The 12,388-nt window shown below is 63.3% G+C and overlaps 1 protein-coding gene across 8 annotated transcripts in view; it reads right to left on the reverse strand.

Annotated features, from left to right (window-relative positions):
• The window catches only part of ARHGEF2 (Rho/Rac guanine nucleotide exchange factor 2), a 50,369-nt gene that overhangs the window by 10,916 nt on the left and 27,065 nt on the right, over positions 1 to 12,388 (reverse strand). For 4 of the 8 annotated variants that reach the window (XM_062192464.1, XM_062192462.1, XM_062192468.1 and 1 more), the window contains 7 exons: positions 4,703 to 4,847; positions 2,732 to 2,799; positions 2,415 to 2,478; positions 1,709 to 1,838; positions 1,437 to 1,546; positions 1,193 to 1,339; positions 130 to 380 (listed from right to left, as the gene is read on the reverse strand). In XM_062192464.1, the coding sequence (XP_062048448.1) occupies positions 130 to 380; positions 1,193 to 1,339; positions 1,437 to 1,546; positions 1,709 to 1,838; positions 2,415 to 2,478; positions 2,732 to 2,799; positions 4,703 to 4,847 (915 nt within the window). Of the gene's footprint in view, positions 1 to 129; positions 381 to 1,192; positions 1,340 to 1,436; positions 1,547 to 1,708; positions 1,839 to 2,414; positions 2,479 to 2,731; positions 2,800 to 4,702; positions 4,848 to 11,526; positions 11,622 to 11,850; positions 12,040 to 12,388 lie in introns of those variants that run through there. The other 4 variants (XM_062192467.1, XM_062192466.1, XM_062192470.1 and 1 more) reach the window with 4 other exon arrangements.

Raw genomic sequence — 12,388 nt, forward strand, 5'->3', positions numbered from 1 at the left:
TCACGGGCCAGCTTCCCGCCTCACCAGCTCGGCCCCGGACACCACCACCCCTTTCCCCAGCCCCTCCAGTTTGCCTGGAGGCAAGAAATGTCCACCCTGGCTACCCGTCCTTCTAGGAACTCGTCCCACCTGGTTGATGAGCAGGTCACCCAGGCGGTGGATGACGAAGTTGCGGGTGCTTCCAGGGCACAGGGCCTGGCGGCGGCGCTCCAGCAGCTGGCTGAGGAAGCGCGTGTGGATGTCGCTCAGCTCGTCCACGCAGGGGAACAGGCCCTGGACCACTCCGGGCTCCAGCTGCAGCTCTTCTAGCATCCCCGTGCGGAAGAGGCGGGTCATGATCTTCAGCGTCCTCACGTGGTGCAGCTCTGTCTGGATTAGCTCTGTGGGCACAATGGGACATCTGCCCTCCTCCGCCTGGCATGGCCACCGTGGGGGGGGGGGTGCTGCAGGCTAATAGGGACCTCAGGGCACCCACAGGTTTTCAAGGCCCAGATCAGCTTAACATTCTGCATTATTAGGATCTTAGGTCATTCTCTAACAATCTTTTATCTGTAATTATGCCTTGGCATCGCAAGCTGTAAGTTGTTTCAGAGCAAGGACCACGTTGTCTTCCACACGTCCGGCTTTCCCCAGCTCCGGGATAAGCACAGAATAAAGACTGCGGGCTGACACTGTGGTGCTAACAGGTAACAGGTTAGGCTCCCATTTGCGATGCCGGCATCCCATGTGGGCGCCGGTTCTAGTCCCAGATGCTCCACTTCTGAACCAGCTCCCTGCTAATGTGCCTGGAAAAGCAGCAGAGGATGGCCCAAGTGCTTGGACCCCGGCACCCACACTGAGAAAGCCGGAGGAAGCTGCTGGCTCCTGGCTTTGGCCTGGCCCAGCCCTGGCCGCCGTGGCCATTTGAGGAGTGAACCAGCAGACAGAAGATCTCCCCCTTGCTATCTCTCCTCTTTGTAACTCTGCCTTTCAAATAAATAAAATAAATATTAAGACTGAGGATGGAGTTGGAGAAAGGACAAAGACAGGGCCTTGGGGACCGAGAGCAGCAGTGGGCGCACTGGGCTGCCAGGCAGCAGCACGGTGACCCGCAGGGAAAGAGGGGAAGGGCCTGGACAGGTGGTGGTGGGCAGAGAGGATGTGACGGGCAGGACGTGGTGAAGGCGGGGACGCCAGGGCGGACTTGGCTCACCGTAGATGACATCCTGCTGCTTCATCACCTCCTTTTTGTGCTGCTGCAGGAAGCTGCCGTCCACGGCCAGGCTCCAGGAATCAGCTGCGAAGTCCTTCTCGTCCATCTCAAAGTCACTCATCAGCTCATTGTAGATCACCTCTGCGCCTGGGCACGAGCCGGGCAGCAACTCAGAGCCGAGTCCTCCTCCCGGGCCCCCCTGCCAGGCTGCTTCCCAGCTGCGGCTCCTCGCCGGCCCACCCACCTTCGTCAATGAGGGATTCCACTGACAGCGTCCGGTTCCGCACGTTGAGGGAGTCCGTGGACTGCGAGAGGATGCGGCGCAGCCCCAGGGGAGACTCATCGTTGAAATGGCTGAAGGAATTGGGGCTGTCGGCATCCCCCAGCACAGCCAGATCCCAGAGGCAGCCTCCCCCCACCTCATGTCAAAGGACCGCTCCGCGCCTCCCCCCCCCAGGCTCCACTGCTGTGCTCTTGGGGCCCGCCTGGCTGTCCCATTCCCAAGCAGGGGCTCACCCAGCAATGTTGGTGGTGGACACGCTCTTGGCTAAGGACAGGGAGGTGCGGCCGCGGCGGGAGCCAAGGAGGGACTGCCGGAAGCTGTCTGAGGGGTAGATGGCAGAGCTGGGCCGCTCTCGGATGGTGGCTGGGGGCACAGAGACCAAGAGGGCAAATGTTAACACCGGTGCCTTCGCAGGACCCAGGCCTCCCAACTTCCTCGGCTCTCGTCCAGGGGACGTGGTGGCAACAGTGAGGACAAAGCCACCTTACTTCAATGCTCCCCAAGAACCTTGTCTTGTCTCTTTCTGGGAGCAAGCCCATGAGCAAAGTGAAGCTCAACAAGGGGCGGAGATTCGGCCAGTGGATGAGCAGGGTCTGGGGCTCGGCTGTTTTTGCCCTAGCACCTGGCTCCCCTGGCACAATGCTGTCTGAATCGACCCTTGACAGGTCGTCAATGCTCCCAAAATGCAGTGCACATCAGCAACAGCGCAGGGGTGCGGCCGGGCTCAGGGGACTGGCCATCCCAAGCCTCATCCCTATGTGGGTCCTCCTGTCCAGGCTCTGAGCCAGAGGGTCTGGACTATCCCTTGTGTCCCTGTGCTCCCTGCTCCCGGCTCCCCAAGGAGGAGAGGTGTTGTGCCTGTGAGTGACCTCAGGGGGGCAGCAGAGCCCACAGGCCGAGCAGCCTGGGGTCCGGGGTCTTCCTGGGGCCACTACTCACTCTTACTGCGGAGAGACACAGACTGCAAGGCAGTGTTGTTCTTCAGCAGGGCGGCCTTCTGTTGCTGCAAGACAGAGAGACACCAAGCATAGCCATCACCCACGGGTCGCCCCCACAGGCGTGGGGAGGCGCTGGCGCTGTGGCCCAGGGCTGCGGGGCTGCATGTGCAGCAGGTACAGCAGGAGGCCCGGGGCTGAGGGTCTGGGCTGCCCCTGGTGAGGACAGGGCTTGAGGCACACAGGGTAGGGATGAATGGAAGAGGGTACCGCACGCTCACTACCCTCTCCCCCAGCCCGCTGCCCTCCCCACCCTCTCACCTTCTGCTTGACCTTGGTACAGTTGGCGAGGGTGTCTTTACAGCGGTTGTGGATAGTCACATTGCAGGCTGGGAGGGTGGGTAGAGAGGGTGAAGGGAGGGTCGGGTGGTACAGGAGGGGACTCACCCCCACCCCAGCCCCTCTCCTCCCCCCTCCCTCTTCCTGCTAGCAGGAAATGAAGTGAGAAGGGGTATGGATGTTTAGGGAAATTAAGCCAGCAGGAGGGGTGGTGTGAGGGGGGTTCTAGAGAGAAGAGGTGCAAAGAAGGCTGGGAATGGTGGAGGGAAGAGAGGCCCCCCAGGGAACAGAAGACAGGGCAGCTGGGCCAGGGGCCAGGAGACTGGAGTGGGAAACACACATTCTCCCAGTACTGAGTGTTCCACCTGTGCCTCTCTCCTTTGGGAGAGATTCAATTATGCTCTTCTTCCAGTCACCTGCCAGCGGCAGCACTGGATTCGAACCAGACTCCCAAGGCCACACTCCTGCTGCCTCCCTACTCCCGGCATGCCCTGGACTCGGGGCCCAGGCACTTCTAAGGCTTGGGGGTCCAGCAGCAGCGTGGGGGCAGCCCGTGCCCTGCACTGCCTTCTGCACCAACTCATCTGCCTTCTCTCTCCAGGCCCAGGGAGTCCTGTTCCCCCAGCTAAGGCAAGCCCACAGCTCCCACACTCCATCTGCTTCTCCCCCATCCTCCCCGCCCCCAGCCCCAGGGGAGGAGAGGAGAGGAAAGGAGGAGGGGGCTGGGCCTGGGCACCCTTGGCTGGCCCTTTCCCTGCTGTCCACTTCCCGCTTCCCAGAGGGGCCTTCAGCCCTTGGCCCTCCCGTTTCCCCTCTCCTGTCCAGCAACACCGGAAGCTCTGCTAACTCCTTCAGACAATACCCAGCACCGCGCTCACTTCCACAAATACAAGGCGAGCAGGGTGGGGCGGAGGGCACAGACAGAGGTGAGAGCTACAGCTCCCCGCCTCCCCAGGCCCCTGCCCCTGCCCCCAACACCTAGTGTCTCTGGATCGAACCTCCACTTTCCACCTGCTCTCAAAATAGCGCCGCCCGCCTCCCCTGTTCCCCTGGCAACAAGCTTCCGGATTGGGGACTCTGTCAGGTCTCTGGAGGAATGAGATGGGGTTCCCTCTTCATCCTCTTAACTCTAAACTGAGCGGTGAGGAAGCCGGGAGGCCTCATGGGCCGGCTCTGGGGGTTCCTTCCCCACGTCCCCACGTCCCCACGTCCCCACGGGTGGTTTGTACCACCCGACCCTCCCTTCAGTCCTGCTCCCAGGTTGCCACTCACAATCCCTGCATCAACTCAGCCATAAAGCCATGAGTAGCTGGGGGAGGAGCCCTCTGTGCGGCCCAGGGCCTCCGGGCAAGGCAGGGATTCCTTGCTTATACTCCCCAGTAGGGGCTACCCTCGGACCGGCTGGAGATCGGCAGTTCGGCAGTTCGACTCCTGCCCCCCGCAGGCCGCCGTATTCCCCCTTCCCCCTAGAAACGTGAGACCCCGGGGGGCCTCATCCTGTCCTGTGCTGGAAACCGCAGAGAACTGAGGCTCCATGAGCAGCGAGGGCCAAGGCGACCCTGAAGTCCTGCCCAGAAGATGGGCAGCACCAGCTGGAAGGCTGCGCCCCCTGCGTACACGCACGCGCGCGCGCACACACACACACACACGGCATTCCTGCTCCTTCCCCCACCAGTTCCCCTAACCCTCAGCAGCTGTTCAGGGAACAAGGGGGATGCCCAGTGGGCGACAGCTGCGGGGGGGGGGGGGCCGGCAGGGCCTCGCCTCCCACATTCCCAGCTAGTCCTGCTTATGTCACATCCCACCAGCCACCCCCCTCCCCGTGGGAGCGAAGGGAGCAGGGGGCCCGGCTGCAGCTCCACGGGGAGAGCGGCCCTGGCGGACCAAGGCAGCAGGAAGATCGGGGTCACCGGGCACCGCGTCTGAGCGACAATCGGGGTCCGAACAACTCACTCGGGCAGATGAGGGCCTCCTTGGCTGTGATGCTCTTGTTGCAGGCATAGCACATGGTCATGCCCGACACGGAGATGGTGGTGAAGAGGTGCCCGTTGGTGTAGCGGGCATCCTTGGCTTCCTTCATCTTCTCCTTCTCCCGGGTCTGCAGGAGGGATGAGAGAGAGAGACAGAGGTAGGATGTAAGGCTGGAAGGTGCCGAAAGACAGGCAACGGCGAGGAAGAAATGCCTGCCCCGGACGGCACCAGTTCCTAAAGCAGAGCCCTCCGCAGGGCTACACACAGCCGTCCAGGAGTGGCCAGGCCGGGCTCCGGGAGGTCTGCCCCTGGGCCCCGGACCCACCTGGCCCCTGCGGCTGGGCTGCCTCCTGTTGCCGCTCATCTCCCTGGCTTAGGTCTCGGCGTCCTCACTCCACCTCCCAGCCCCAGCTCTGCTCGCCCCCGAGCTGCTGTAGTCTCTCCTCCCGTGCCGGGGGAAGATGCGCAGAGAGGAAGGGAGAGCAGGCGAAGCGGAGGGTGCCAGCTCACCAGCGCTTTCCAATCTACGGGAGTTAGCTCCTCTCATAACCATGACAACCGGTGTTGGAGCCGCTGTCTCTGTGGTTGTCACGGGGGGGGGGGGCAGGAATGGGCGGGCAGGAGGGCCCCTAGCAGACTGACTGAAGAGGGTACAATGCCCCCATTGCCACCTCCAGCCCAGAGGTCAGGCTCCCAGACCCTAACTCTTCCCCCAACACGCAGCCAAGGAGGAGGCTGCGTGCCCCCCGCCGACCTGCAGGCAGCAGGGCCTGGTTTCCCTGGGTTACCCCTCCCCTGGGCCTCCTAAGGGAGTAAGCTTGGCCAGTTGCTCCGGACGGAAAAATCTCTCTTCCAGTCTAACTTTTACTCCTCCCCTACCTCCCTCCAGAGACAGAACCTGGGACCGCAGGCTTCTTTGCAGCCAATCTCTGTCACCCCAGGAAGTCCCTTCTCACATCCCTCCACCTCCCTCCCAGCCCCAGTGGAGGGCTGCCCCATCTCAGCTCTCCAGTCTCCCACTCCCCAGGGGCCCCACGGGCCAAGGCCTTGTCCCTGACCTCCAGAGCTTCCCCAAAGCCAGCCCAGGTCTCTGGGCCTCCCCTCCACTCCTGCAGGACAGGAACAGAGGCCCCACAAGACCGCTGGCTCTGAGGCTTCCCGGCGGCCTCCCTACTAGCAGTGAGGTGGTGGGGGAGGGGAAGGGCCGCCCAGGGCCTGGTGCTTAGGGCAGAAAAGGGAAGTGCTGAGGGGCTGACTCAACAGTGCAGGGGCCACAGGGCACCGCGGTGCCCTCGGGCCTCCGGGCTTCCTGCTGGCCCCTGTGCCTTCTCTCCTGCCCCTGCTCAGAAGTTCCAGGTTCGCAGTCTTCACCTCTCCCCACCCAGAAACCCTCCCCACCCCCCACCCCCCATCCTCTTTCTTTCCTCCCCTTCTGCTCATCCCACTCCTCCTTCCTCCTCTTCCTCCTGCCTGGTCTCCGGCTAGGTCCTCCCTTCTCATCTGGGGGAAGCCCCCACCTCTGCTCCCTGCCCCCTCCCCGCACCGGCACCTCAGGCATGCACCCCCTGTCTGCCTCTCACCCCTAGCACCTGGTCCTCTGGGTCAGGATCACTCCCAAGCCCCCTCTTTGGTGGAACCTCCATCTGTCTGGTTCTACATGGCGGCTCTTTCGTTGACTGAATGTCTTCAGAGGGTCCCGTTCACTTCTAAATAACAACGTTACAGAATCTCCACCAGCAAGTGCGGTGACTTCTTCCCCCTCCCATGCACTCTCTTTTCTCCCCTGCTCTCCCACCCTTCCTGGCCTTCTCTGACACAATTCCAAAGTGGAAGCACTTGTTAACCTTGAAGTAAAAGCAGGTAGGCAAGCACTCTTGAAAACAGCCTGAAAAAGGCCACCGCGCCTGGCCCGGGGTCCCTGCAGTGCTGTCCACACCTGCCTCCCCGACCCCCCTGGGAGCACTCACCTGCCCCGCCAGCTTGGATGGGAGTGGCAAAAGTGGGGAGAGGGCTGAAGCAGCCAGAGAAAGGGGTCCTCAGTGGCCTGGCCCCTCCCCGGCATGGAGGCCCCGTGGGTGGCCCAGGTGTGCTGCGCACTGCCCTCTGGGACCTCCTGGCACTCACCCTCTCTGGAAGCGACCCCCTCTCTAGGTGGGCCAGCAGCGGGCAGCAGCCACAGCGGCAGCACATCCCAGCAGGGGCGCGGCCAGCAGCAGGCAGCCCTGGCACGGCCTAGCACTATTGTCTCAGAGGTGGCCTGTGTCTGCCCCAGGCCTCACCAGGGGTGCCTGCTCCAGCCACAAGGGAGCCGGCCAGGCCCGCTCTTTTCTAGGTGTTCTGAAGATCACTACGCAGGTCTCCCGTGGACCCCGTCCCCAGCAGAGCCTTCCCCTCCAGGCCCCAATCTGTCAGCCAAAACGACCTGACACAGCCCCCACCCCCCAGCGCCCAGAGACCCTTCCTTTGGGGTTCAGCCCTCTGCAGTCTGGCATCAACTCATTCTGCCTTTTCTCACAGACCCCTTGTATGACTTTCTCACTCACAGCCTTCAGATAAAGAACATTAAAGCAGTGAACACAGCACCTGGTATACAACAGGCACTTAATAAGTGTTTGGCAATGAAAGAAAGGAAGCAAGCAAGGAAGGAAGGAAGGATGGATGGATAAACGCCAAGTCACAGGATCTGAGCAGCACCCCGTCCCTGCTCTGCAACCTCTTCCTTGCTGTTACAGGTCCTGCAGGCTGCTCTCTCCTTCCTCCTCTTCCTCCTCCTCCTCTTCCTCTTTCCCCTCCCTCTGAGCTGAGCTTAGACCATGAGGGTTTCCTTGGGAGGTCCAAAGACAAACCTTCCTCCCACTATCTCAGCCACGCTGGGGAGAGAAAGATGGACCAATGGCAGGAGGCCCCACGGCTGACTGCTGTAAAGCTCACAGGCAGGCAGTGCCCCCCTCTGCTCTCCATCTCCTACCGCAGGCTGAGAGACAAACACAGTGACACACATGAAGGCCAAGGCGATGCCAAAGCCTGCACTTCGGCTTCCTGTGCTCCCCAGCAGGCGACAGGGCCTGGCAGAGCCTACCCAGGCAAGCCACAGTGTCTCCAAACAAGGCCCGAGCTGTCAGCTGCCCCTGCCCCAACCACGTGGCACTCAGACCCGCCTCAGCGCCAGCTGCAACGGGCAGCAGCCCCTACCCCAAGGGGGGGGGGGGGGGCTCTGTCCAGACCCCTGTCTGTTTGAGGTCTGCAGGGTTGCACTGCGGGGTAAGCCATTTGTGACATTGGCCGTGAAGCACACTTAGTCATGGGGTTGAGCTGCAGAGCTGGGAAATGAGGAAGGAGAGGGTTCCAGGCCATGGGACCGAGATAGGGACTGGGATGACCCCGGCCTGCCTGGGTGCCTTTATGAGATTTCAAGGACAGGATGAAGACAGGAGGCCACAGGGAAGGCGGCCAAATGGAACCACTAACACCCCAGCCAGAAACAACACAGAAAGACATCAGTCAACACACAAAGGCACTTAATACATGCCTGCTTAATGAACGAAGATGAGACACTGGGCAGAGGCGGCGGGCATGGCAGTGAGGCAGAAGAGGGGTGCGAAGGGCTGTAGGGAAAGAATCAGGCTAGAGACCCTGAGACACAAGCATCCTGGACCCTAGCCTGCCCCCCACCCGGCCACACCTGTCGGGCCAGGAGAGAGAGACGCGCAGAGAGAGGCAGAGGGGAGCGATGCAAACAGACGGGCGTTTGTGCAAGTGAACAATGGCTGTGCCAGGACTCCCTGCCCTCCTGGCACAGGGCAGGCCGGCTGAGTTGGGAGGGGGGCAGCTGCTGCCTGCAGCCCCACCCCCACCCTCCCCAAGGAGACATAAACAAACCCAGAAGGGTCCAGCGGGTTCCTCTAAGCTGCTTCTCTTCCAGAGAACGCAACTGAGAACAGAACAACCTCCCCGTGTCCAGAGAGCATGAGCCCCCTGCTTCGGTGGTGACTACCATACAGAACTGTACCCCAGAGCAGGACAGTACACACGGGGCAGGGGGCAGGGGCAGGCGCGCACACACACACCCCCTCCAACTCACAGGTAACACGCACACGCAGAGCTGCCCCCTCCGGAATCCAGGGTCACTGTTCCAGTGCCACAGGGGCTGAGACCAGACCCCTCTTCCTCCCAGTCTGCTCCTGGGGGCAGGTCTTCCTCCAGCACCATCCAACCCCCTGCAGGCACTCGGTGACTTCCCCAAGCTTTCAGCTCCCTTCCCCCACCTCCATACTCGCTTCTCCCCTCCCCCCCCCAGCTCTTTCCCTAACCTCCACGACCCCTAGATTTTTTTTTCCGATGCCCCCCTCCCAAAGACCCGCAGTTCTTCCACTCTCCTCCCCAGCGGTCAGCTCCCCGGTGGGCTCCCCCAGCCCTACCTCCCGCCACCCTGCTGGCCCCTGCACACAAAGCCGGCCACCTCTCCATTACTCAGAACAAAGAAATGGGCCCTTCCGCGCTCCCCAGTCCACCTGCCCTCCACGCAGTCTGCGGCCGGATCCTGGATCCTGGGGATTCCAGGACCCCAGCCTCCGCAGCTGGCCCCGGATCGCTGACCCCTTTGTTCTGAGGGGCGCGGAAGGTTAGGGTTTGGGAAAGGAAAAGAGGTTAGGACGGGGGAGGGGGGGTTGAAGAGAGCAATGGGACCTGCGGGGTTTGGGGCCCGTGGAGGTAGGAAGTAGAGCAGAGAGGATTGCGGGGGTGGAGGGCTGAAGAATAGAACTGGAGCGAAAAGCAAAGGCGGCCCTGGAGGGGGCTCTGCAGGAAGCGCCTCTGAGCGAGGCAAGGAGGCAGGGGCAGGGTCCGGCGGATTCCTCCCCCAGTAAGGAGGTCCCAGGAAGCCAGGTAAGGAGTCGGGGCAGGGGATGAGGCCCCCCAGGCAGTAGGGGAGACCACCCCCCCCCACTCTCCCATTTCCAGCGGCCCTCCACTTCCCACCACAGTATAAAAAGAAAGGAGACAGCTGGTGCACTGGGGGAGGGGGAAGCGGGGACCCAGGGTGTGCTGGCTAGGAACCAACTCCCCCTTCTGTAACCACAGCTTTCCGGAGGTGGCCCTCCCCTTCCGACCAGCCCAAACCGACAACCGCCAGCCTCCTGTGGCCTCTGTGCCCCTTCAGCCCCCTACTCCCCAGCCCAGAGCCCCCAACTCCCCCCTCCCCTTTGGATGACCCCAGAATACAAAGGAGAGCCAGGTTTCTGGGTTCCGGCCCCCCCACTACCAAAACCCAAAACAAACCCCAAAAAAAACAGGGCAAGAGGACTCAGGTATCTGACCTCCCAGGTCCCCCAAGAATGAAAAAGAGGACCCCCGTAAGCCACCTTCCCAGAACCTCTCTCTACTCCCAGGTCTACACCAGGTCTGCCTACCCTCCCTCAAATTCCCCACGGCTTTCCTTTTTAGGGTGGAACCAAATTTCCGTAGTTTCAAAAAAACCTCTCCCGCCCCCCTTGGCTCTCCTCCAGGGTCTCAGCACAAACGGTTGAAAAAATAAACAGACTTTTGGAGCTGGGGCCTGGCCTGGCCAGGGCTGTGAGGCAAGGGCCTGTCTGCCACCCCACTGCCCCACCACGCTTTAGCCACCTCACCCTGGCCTGTTTGTCTTAGGCCCACACCAATCCCTCCTTGCTTTCCGGCCGGCTGCTAGTCTGCAATCCCAACCCCCCTCCCCCCAGGGAAGCCTTACAGGCTGCCTCCAGGGCCCTCTACCCCCTCGCCCTCCCCAGCCAGGAACCTCTCCCAACTTAGTAACCTCCAGACAGGTAGCCTGGCCAGGAGCGCCGAGGCAGGTGGGGGCAGGAGTCTCCACCACCCTGGAGGGCTCCAGGAGGGTGCTGGGCTGTCTGGAGCTGGTGAGCAGCCTAGGCTGAGCACCAGGGCAGGGCGACGGGTCTGTGGGAGGCCAGAGATTAAACCAGCTCTGGGCTGGGTCCTGGCCTCTCTGATAATGGGGACAGTGTGGGTGCTCCGGGGAGCCGGGAGGCGCAGTGTGGCCGCACCACCTTCCTCCCAGCTCATCCTTCATCATTTCCCCGGGAGCTGGGGTGGTGGGGTGGTGGAGAGGAGTCAGGGCATTGGGGGAGTGGGCCCGGGTACAAACGCGGGGATCCGGGCTACTTGGAAAGGATGACCAAGAGGCCACCACAGGGTGTGCGCAGATAATTGCACACCAGACTCACGAGATGACAGGCGCAGGCCGCCCCCACCCCACCAGGAGATAAGAGAGTTAAGAGAGCTGGGGAGGCGGAGGGGGAGACGCGCCCAAGGGTTTCGGGTTGTTTCAGGTTAGAACAAGGCGCACGGAAAGCTGGCGCGGCAGACGGGGCTGCGGGCCCCCTGCTCCCGGCTCGGCGGCGCTCGGGATGGAGGAGAGGCTCCAGCGACACAAAGACCTCTGCTCCTTCACCTGAGGGTGAGAGGACGGCGGCCACCCGCCCACCCAGGGGGAGAGCTGAATCACAGCTGGAAAGTCCATCTGCGAGGAGAGGAGGAGCTGACTTTTGTCTCGAGCGGTGGCGGCGGCGGCGGCGGCGGTGGCGGTGGTGGAGGTGGGAGGGAGCCGGGAAAGCACCCCCGCCCGCCCCCGCCGCCGGATGGCGGGGACAAAGGGGGCCTGGGCTAGCCAGCGGCAGGGGACGGGGTGTGTGTGTAGGGGGGGACGCGTCGCCGGGCGCGACCCGGCGGACTCGGGCCGAGAGGGGGGTGCGGAAAGCCTCCCCGCCCCCACCCCGGCGCGCACGCCTCCCTCTTCCCGCCCCGTGCCTTACCCGAGCAACTTTCTTTCGCGAGGCCCCGTTCCCGTCCCGGCGGATCGGAGGCGCCCGAGCCCCAGTCCGCCCTCGCCGGGATCGCCGCGCTGCCGGAGGCGCGGGTCGCGTCTCCGGCTCAGCTCCTCCAACCCCCTCCCCACTCCCTCCGGCCCCACCCACCCGTCCCGCCGCTGCTCTCCCCGTCCGCCGCTCCGCCCGGTTTTGGCGCCCAGGAAGCGGGCGGGGAGCCTGGGGTGCGCGCGGACGCCGGGGGTCGGGGAGGGGAGAAGAGGGGGCGCCCCGAGGGCCGTGGCGGAAGGGAGAGGGGTCTGCGGAGCCCACCTTGCTCGCCAGCTCTTTGCTCCGCTCAATCCGCGCCCGCGTAAGGGATTCGATCCGAGACATAATCCGATGGGGCGGAGGGTTGGACGGGGCGCGGACCCAGGCGTCCAGCTATTGTGGGGGAGGCGGGGGGAGGGGTCCGGCCCGCACGCGTCGGTCTCGGGGACAGGAAGTCTGACTCCCCTCGCCCGGCACCCAGCGCCAGTTCCTCAAACCCTTGTCTCCTCCCCCGCCCGAGCTCAGGAAGGGGGAGGCGGAGCGCAGGGAGGGCGGGTGCCGGCGCGCGGGACGGGGCGCCCGGGCCGTGCTGGGGCAGCTTGAAGAAGTACTGGGGTGTCCCTGGACAGGTTTGAGGGGCCCCTCTGCCTATTTCCGCGCCAGCGCCTGGGGGCGCCCTCCAGCCCCAGACGCCGCCCGTTAGCTCTGCGTTTCCTAAAACCCACCGGTGTCCAGCCCCGAAGCCAGGTCTGGCTCTCCCCCGCGGCCTCCCAGCTACCGCGTAACCTCTGGGCTTCAAAGCCCTGCGGCCCGAGGAGTG

Source organism: Lepus europaeus, chromosome 5 (assembly GCF_033115175.1).
Source record: "Lepus europaeus isolate LE1 chromosome 5, mLepTim1.pri, whole genome shotgun sequence".
NCBI classification, from domain to species: Eukaryota; Metazoa; Chordata; class Mammalia; order Lagomorpha; family Leporidae; genus Lepus; species Lepus europaeus.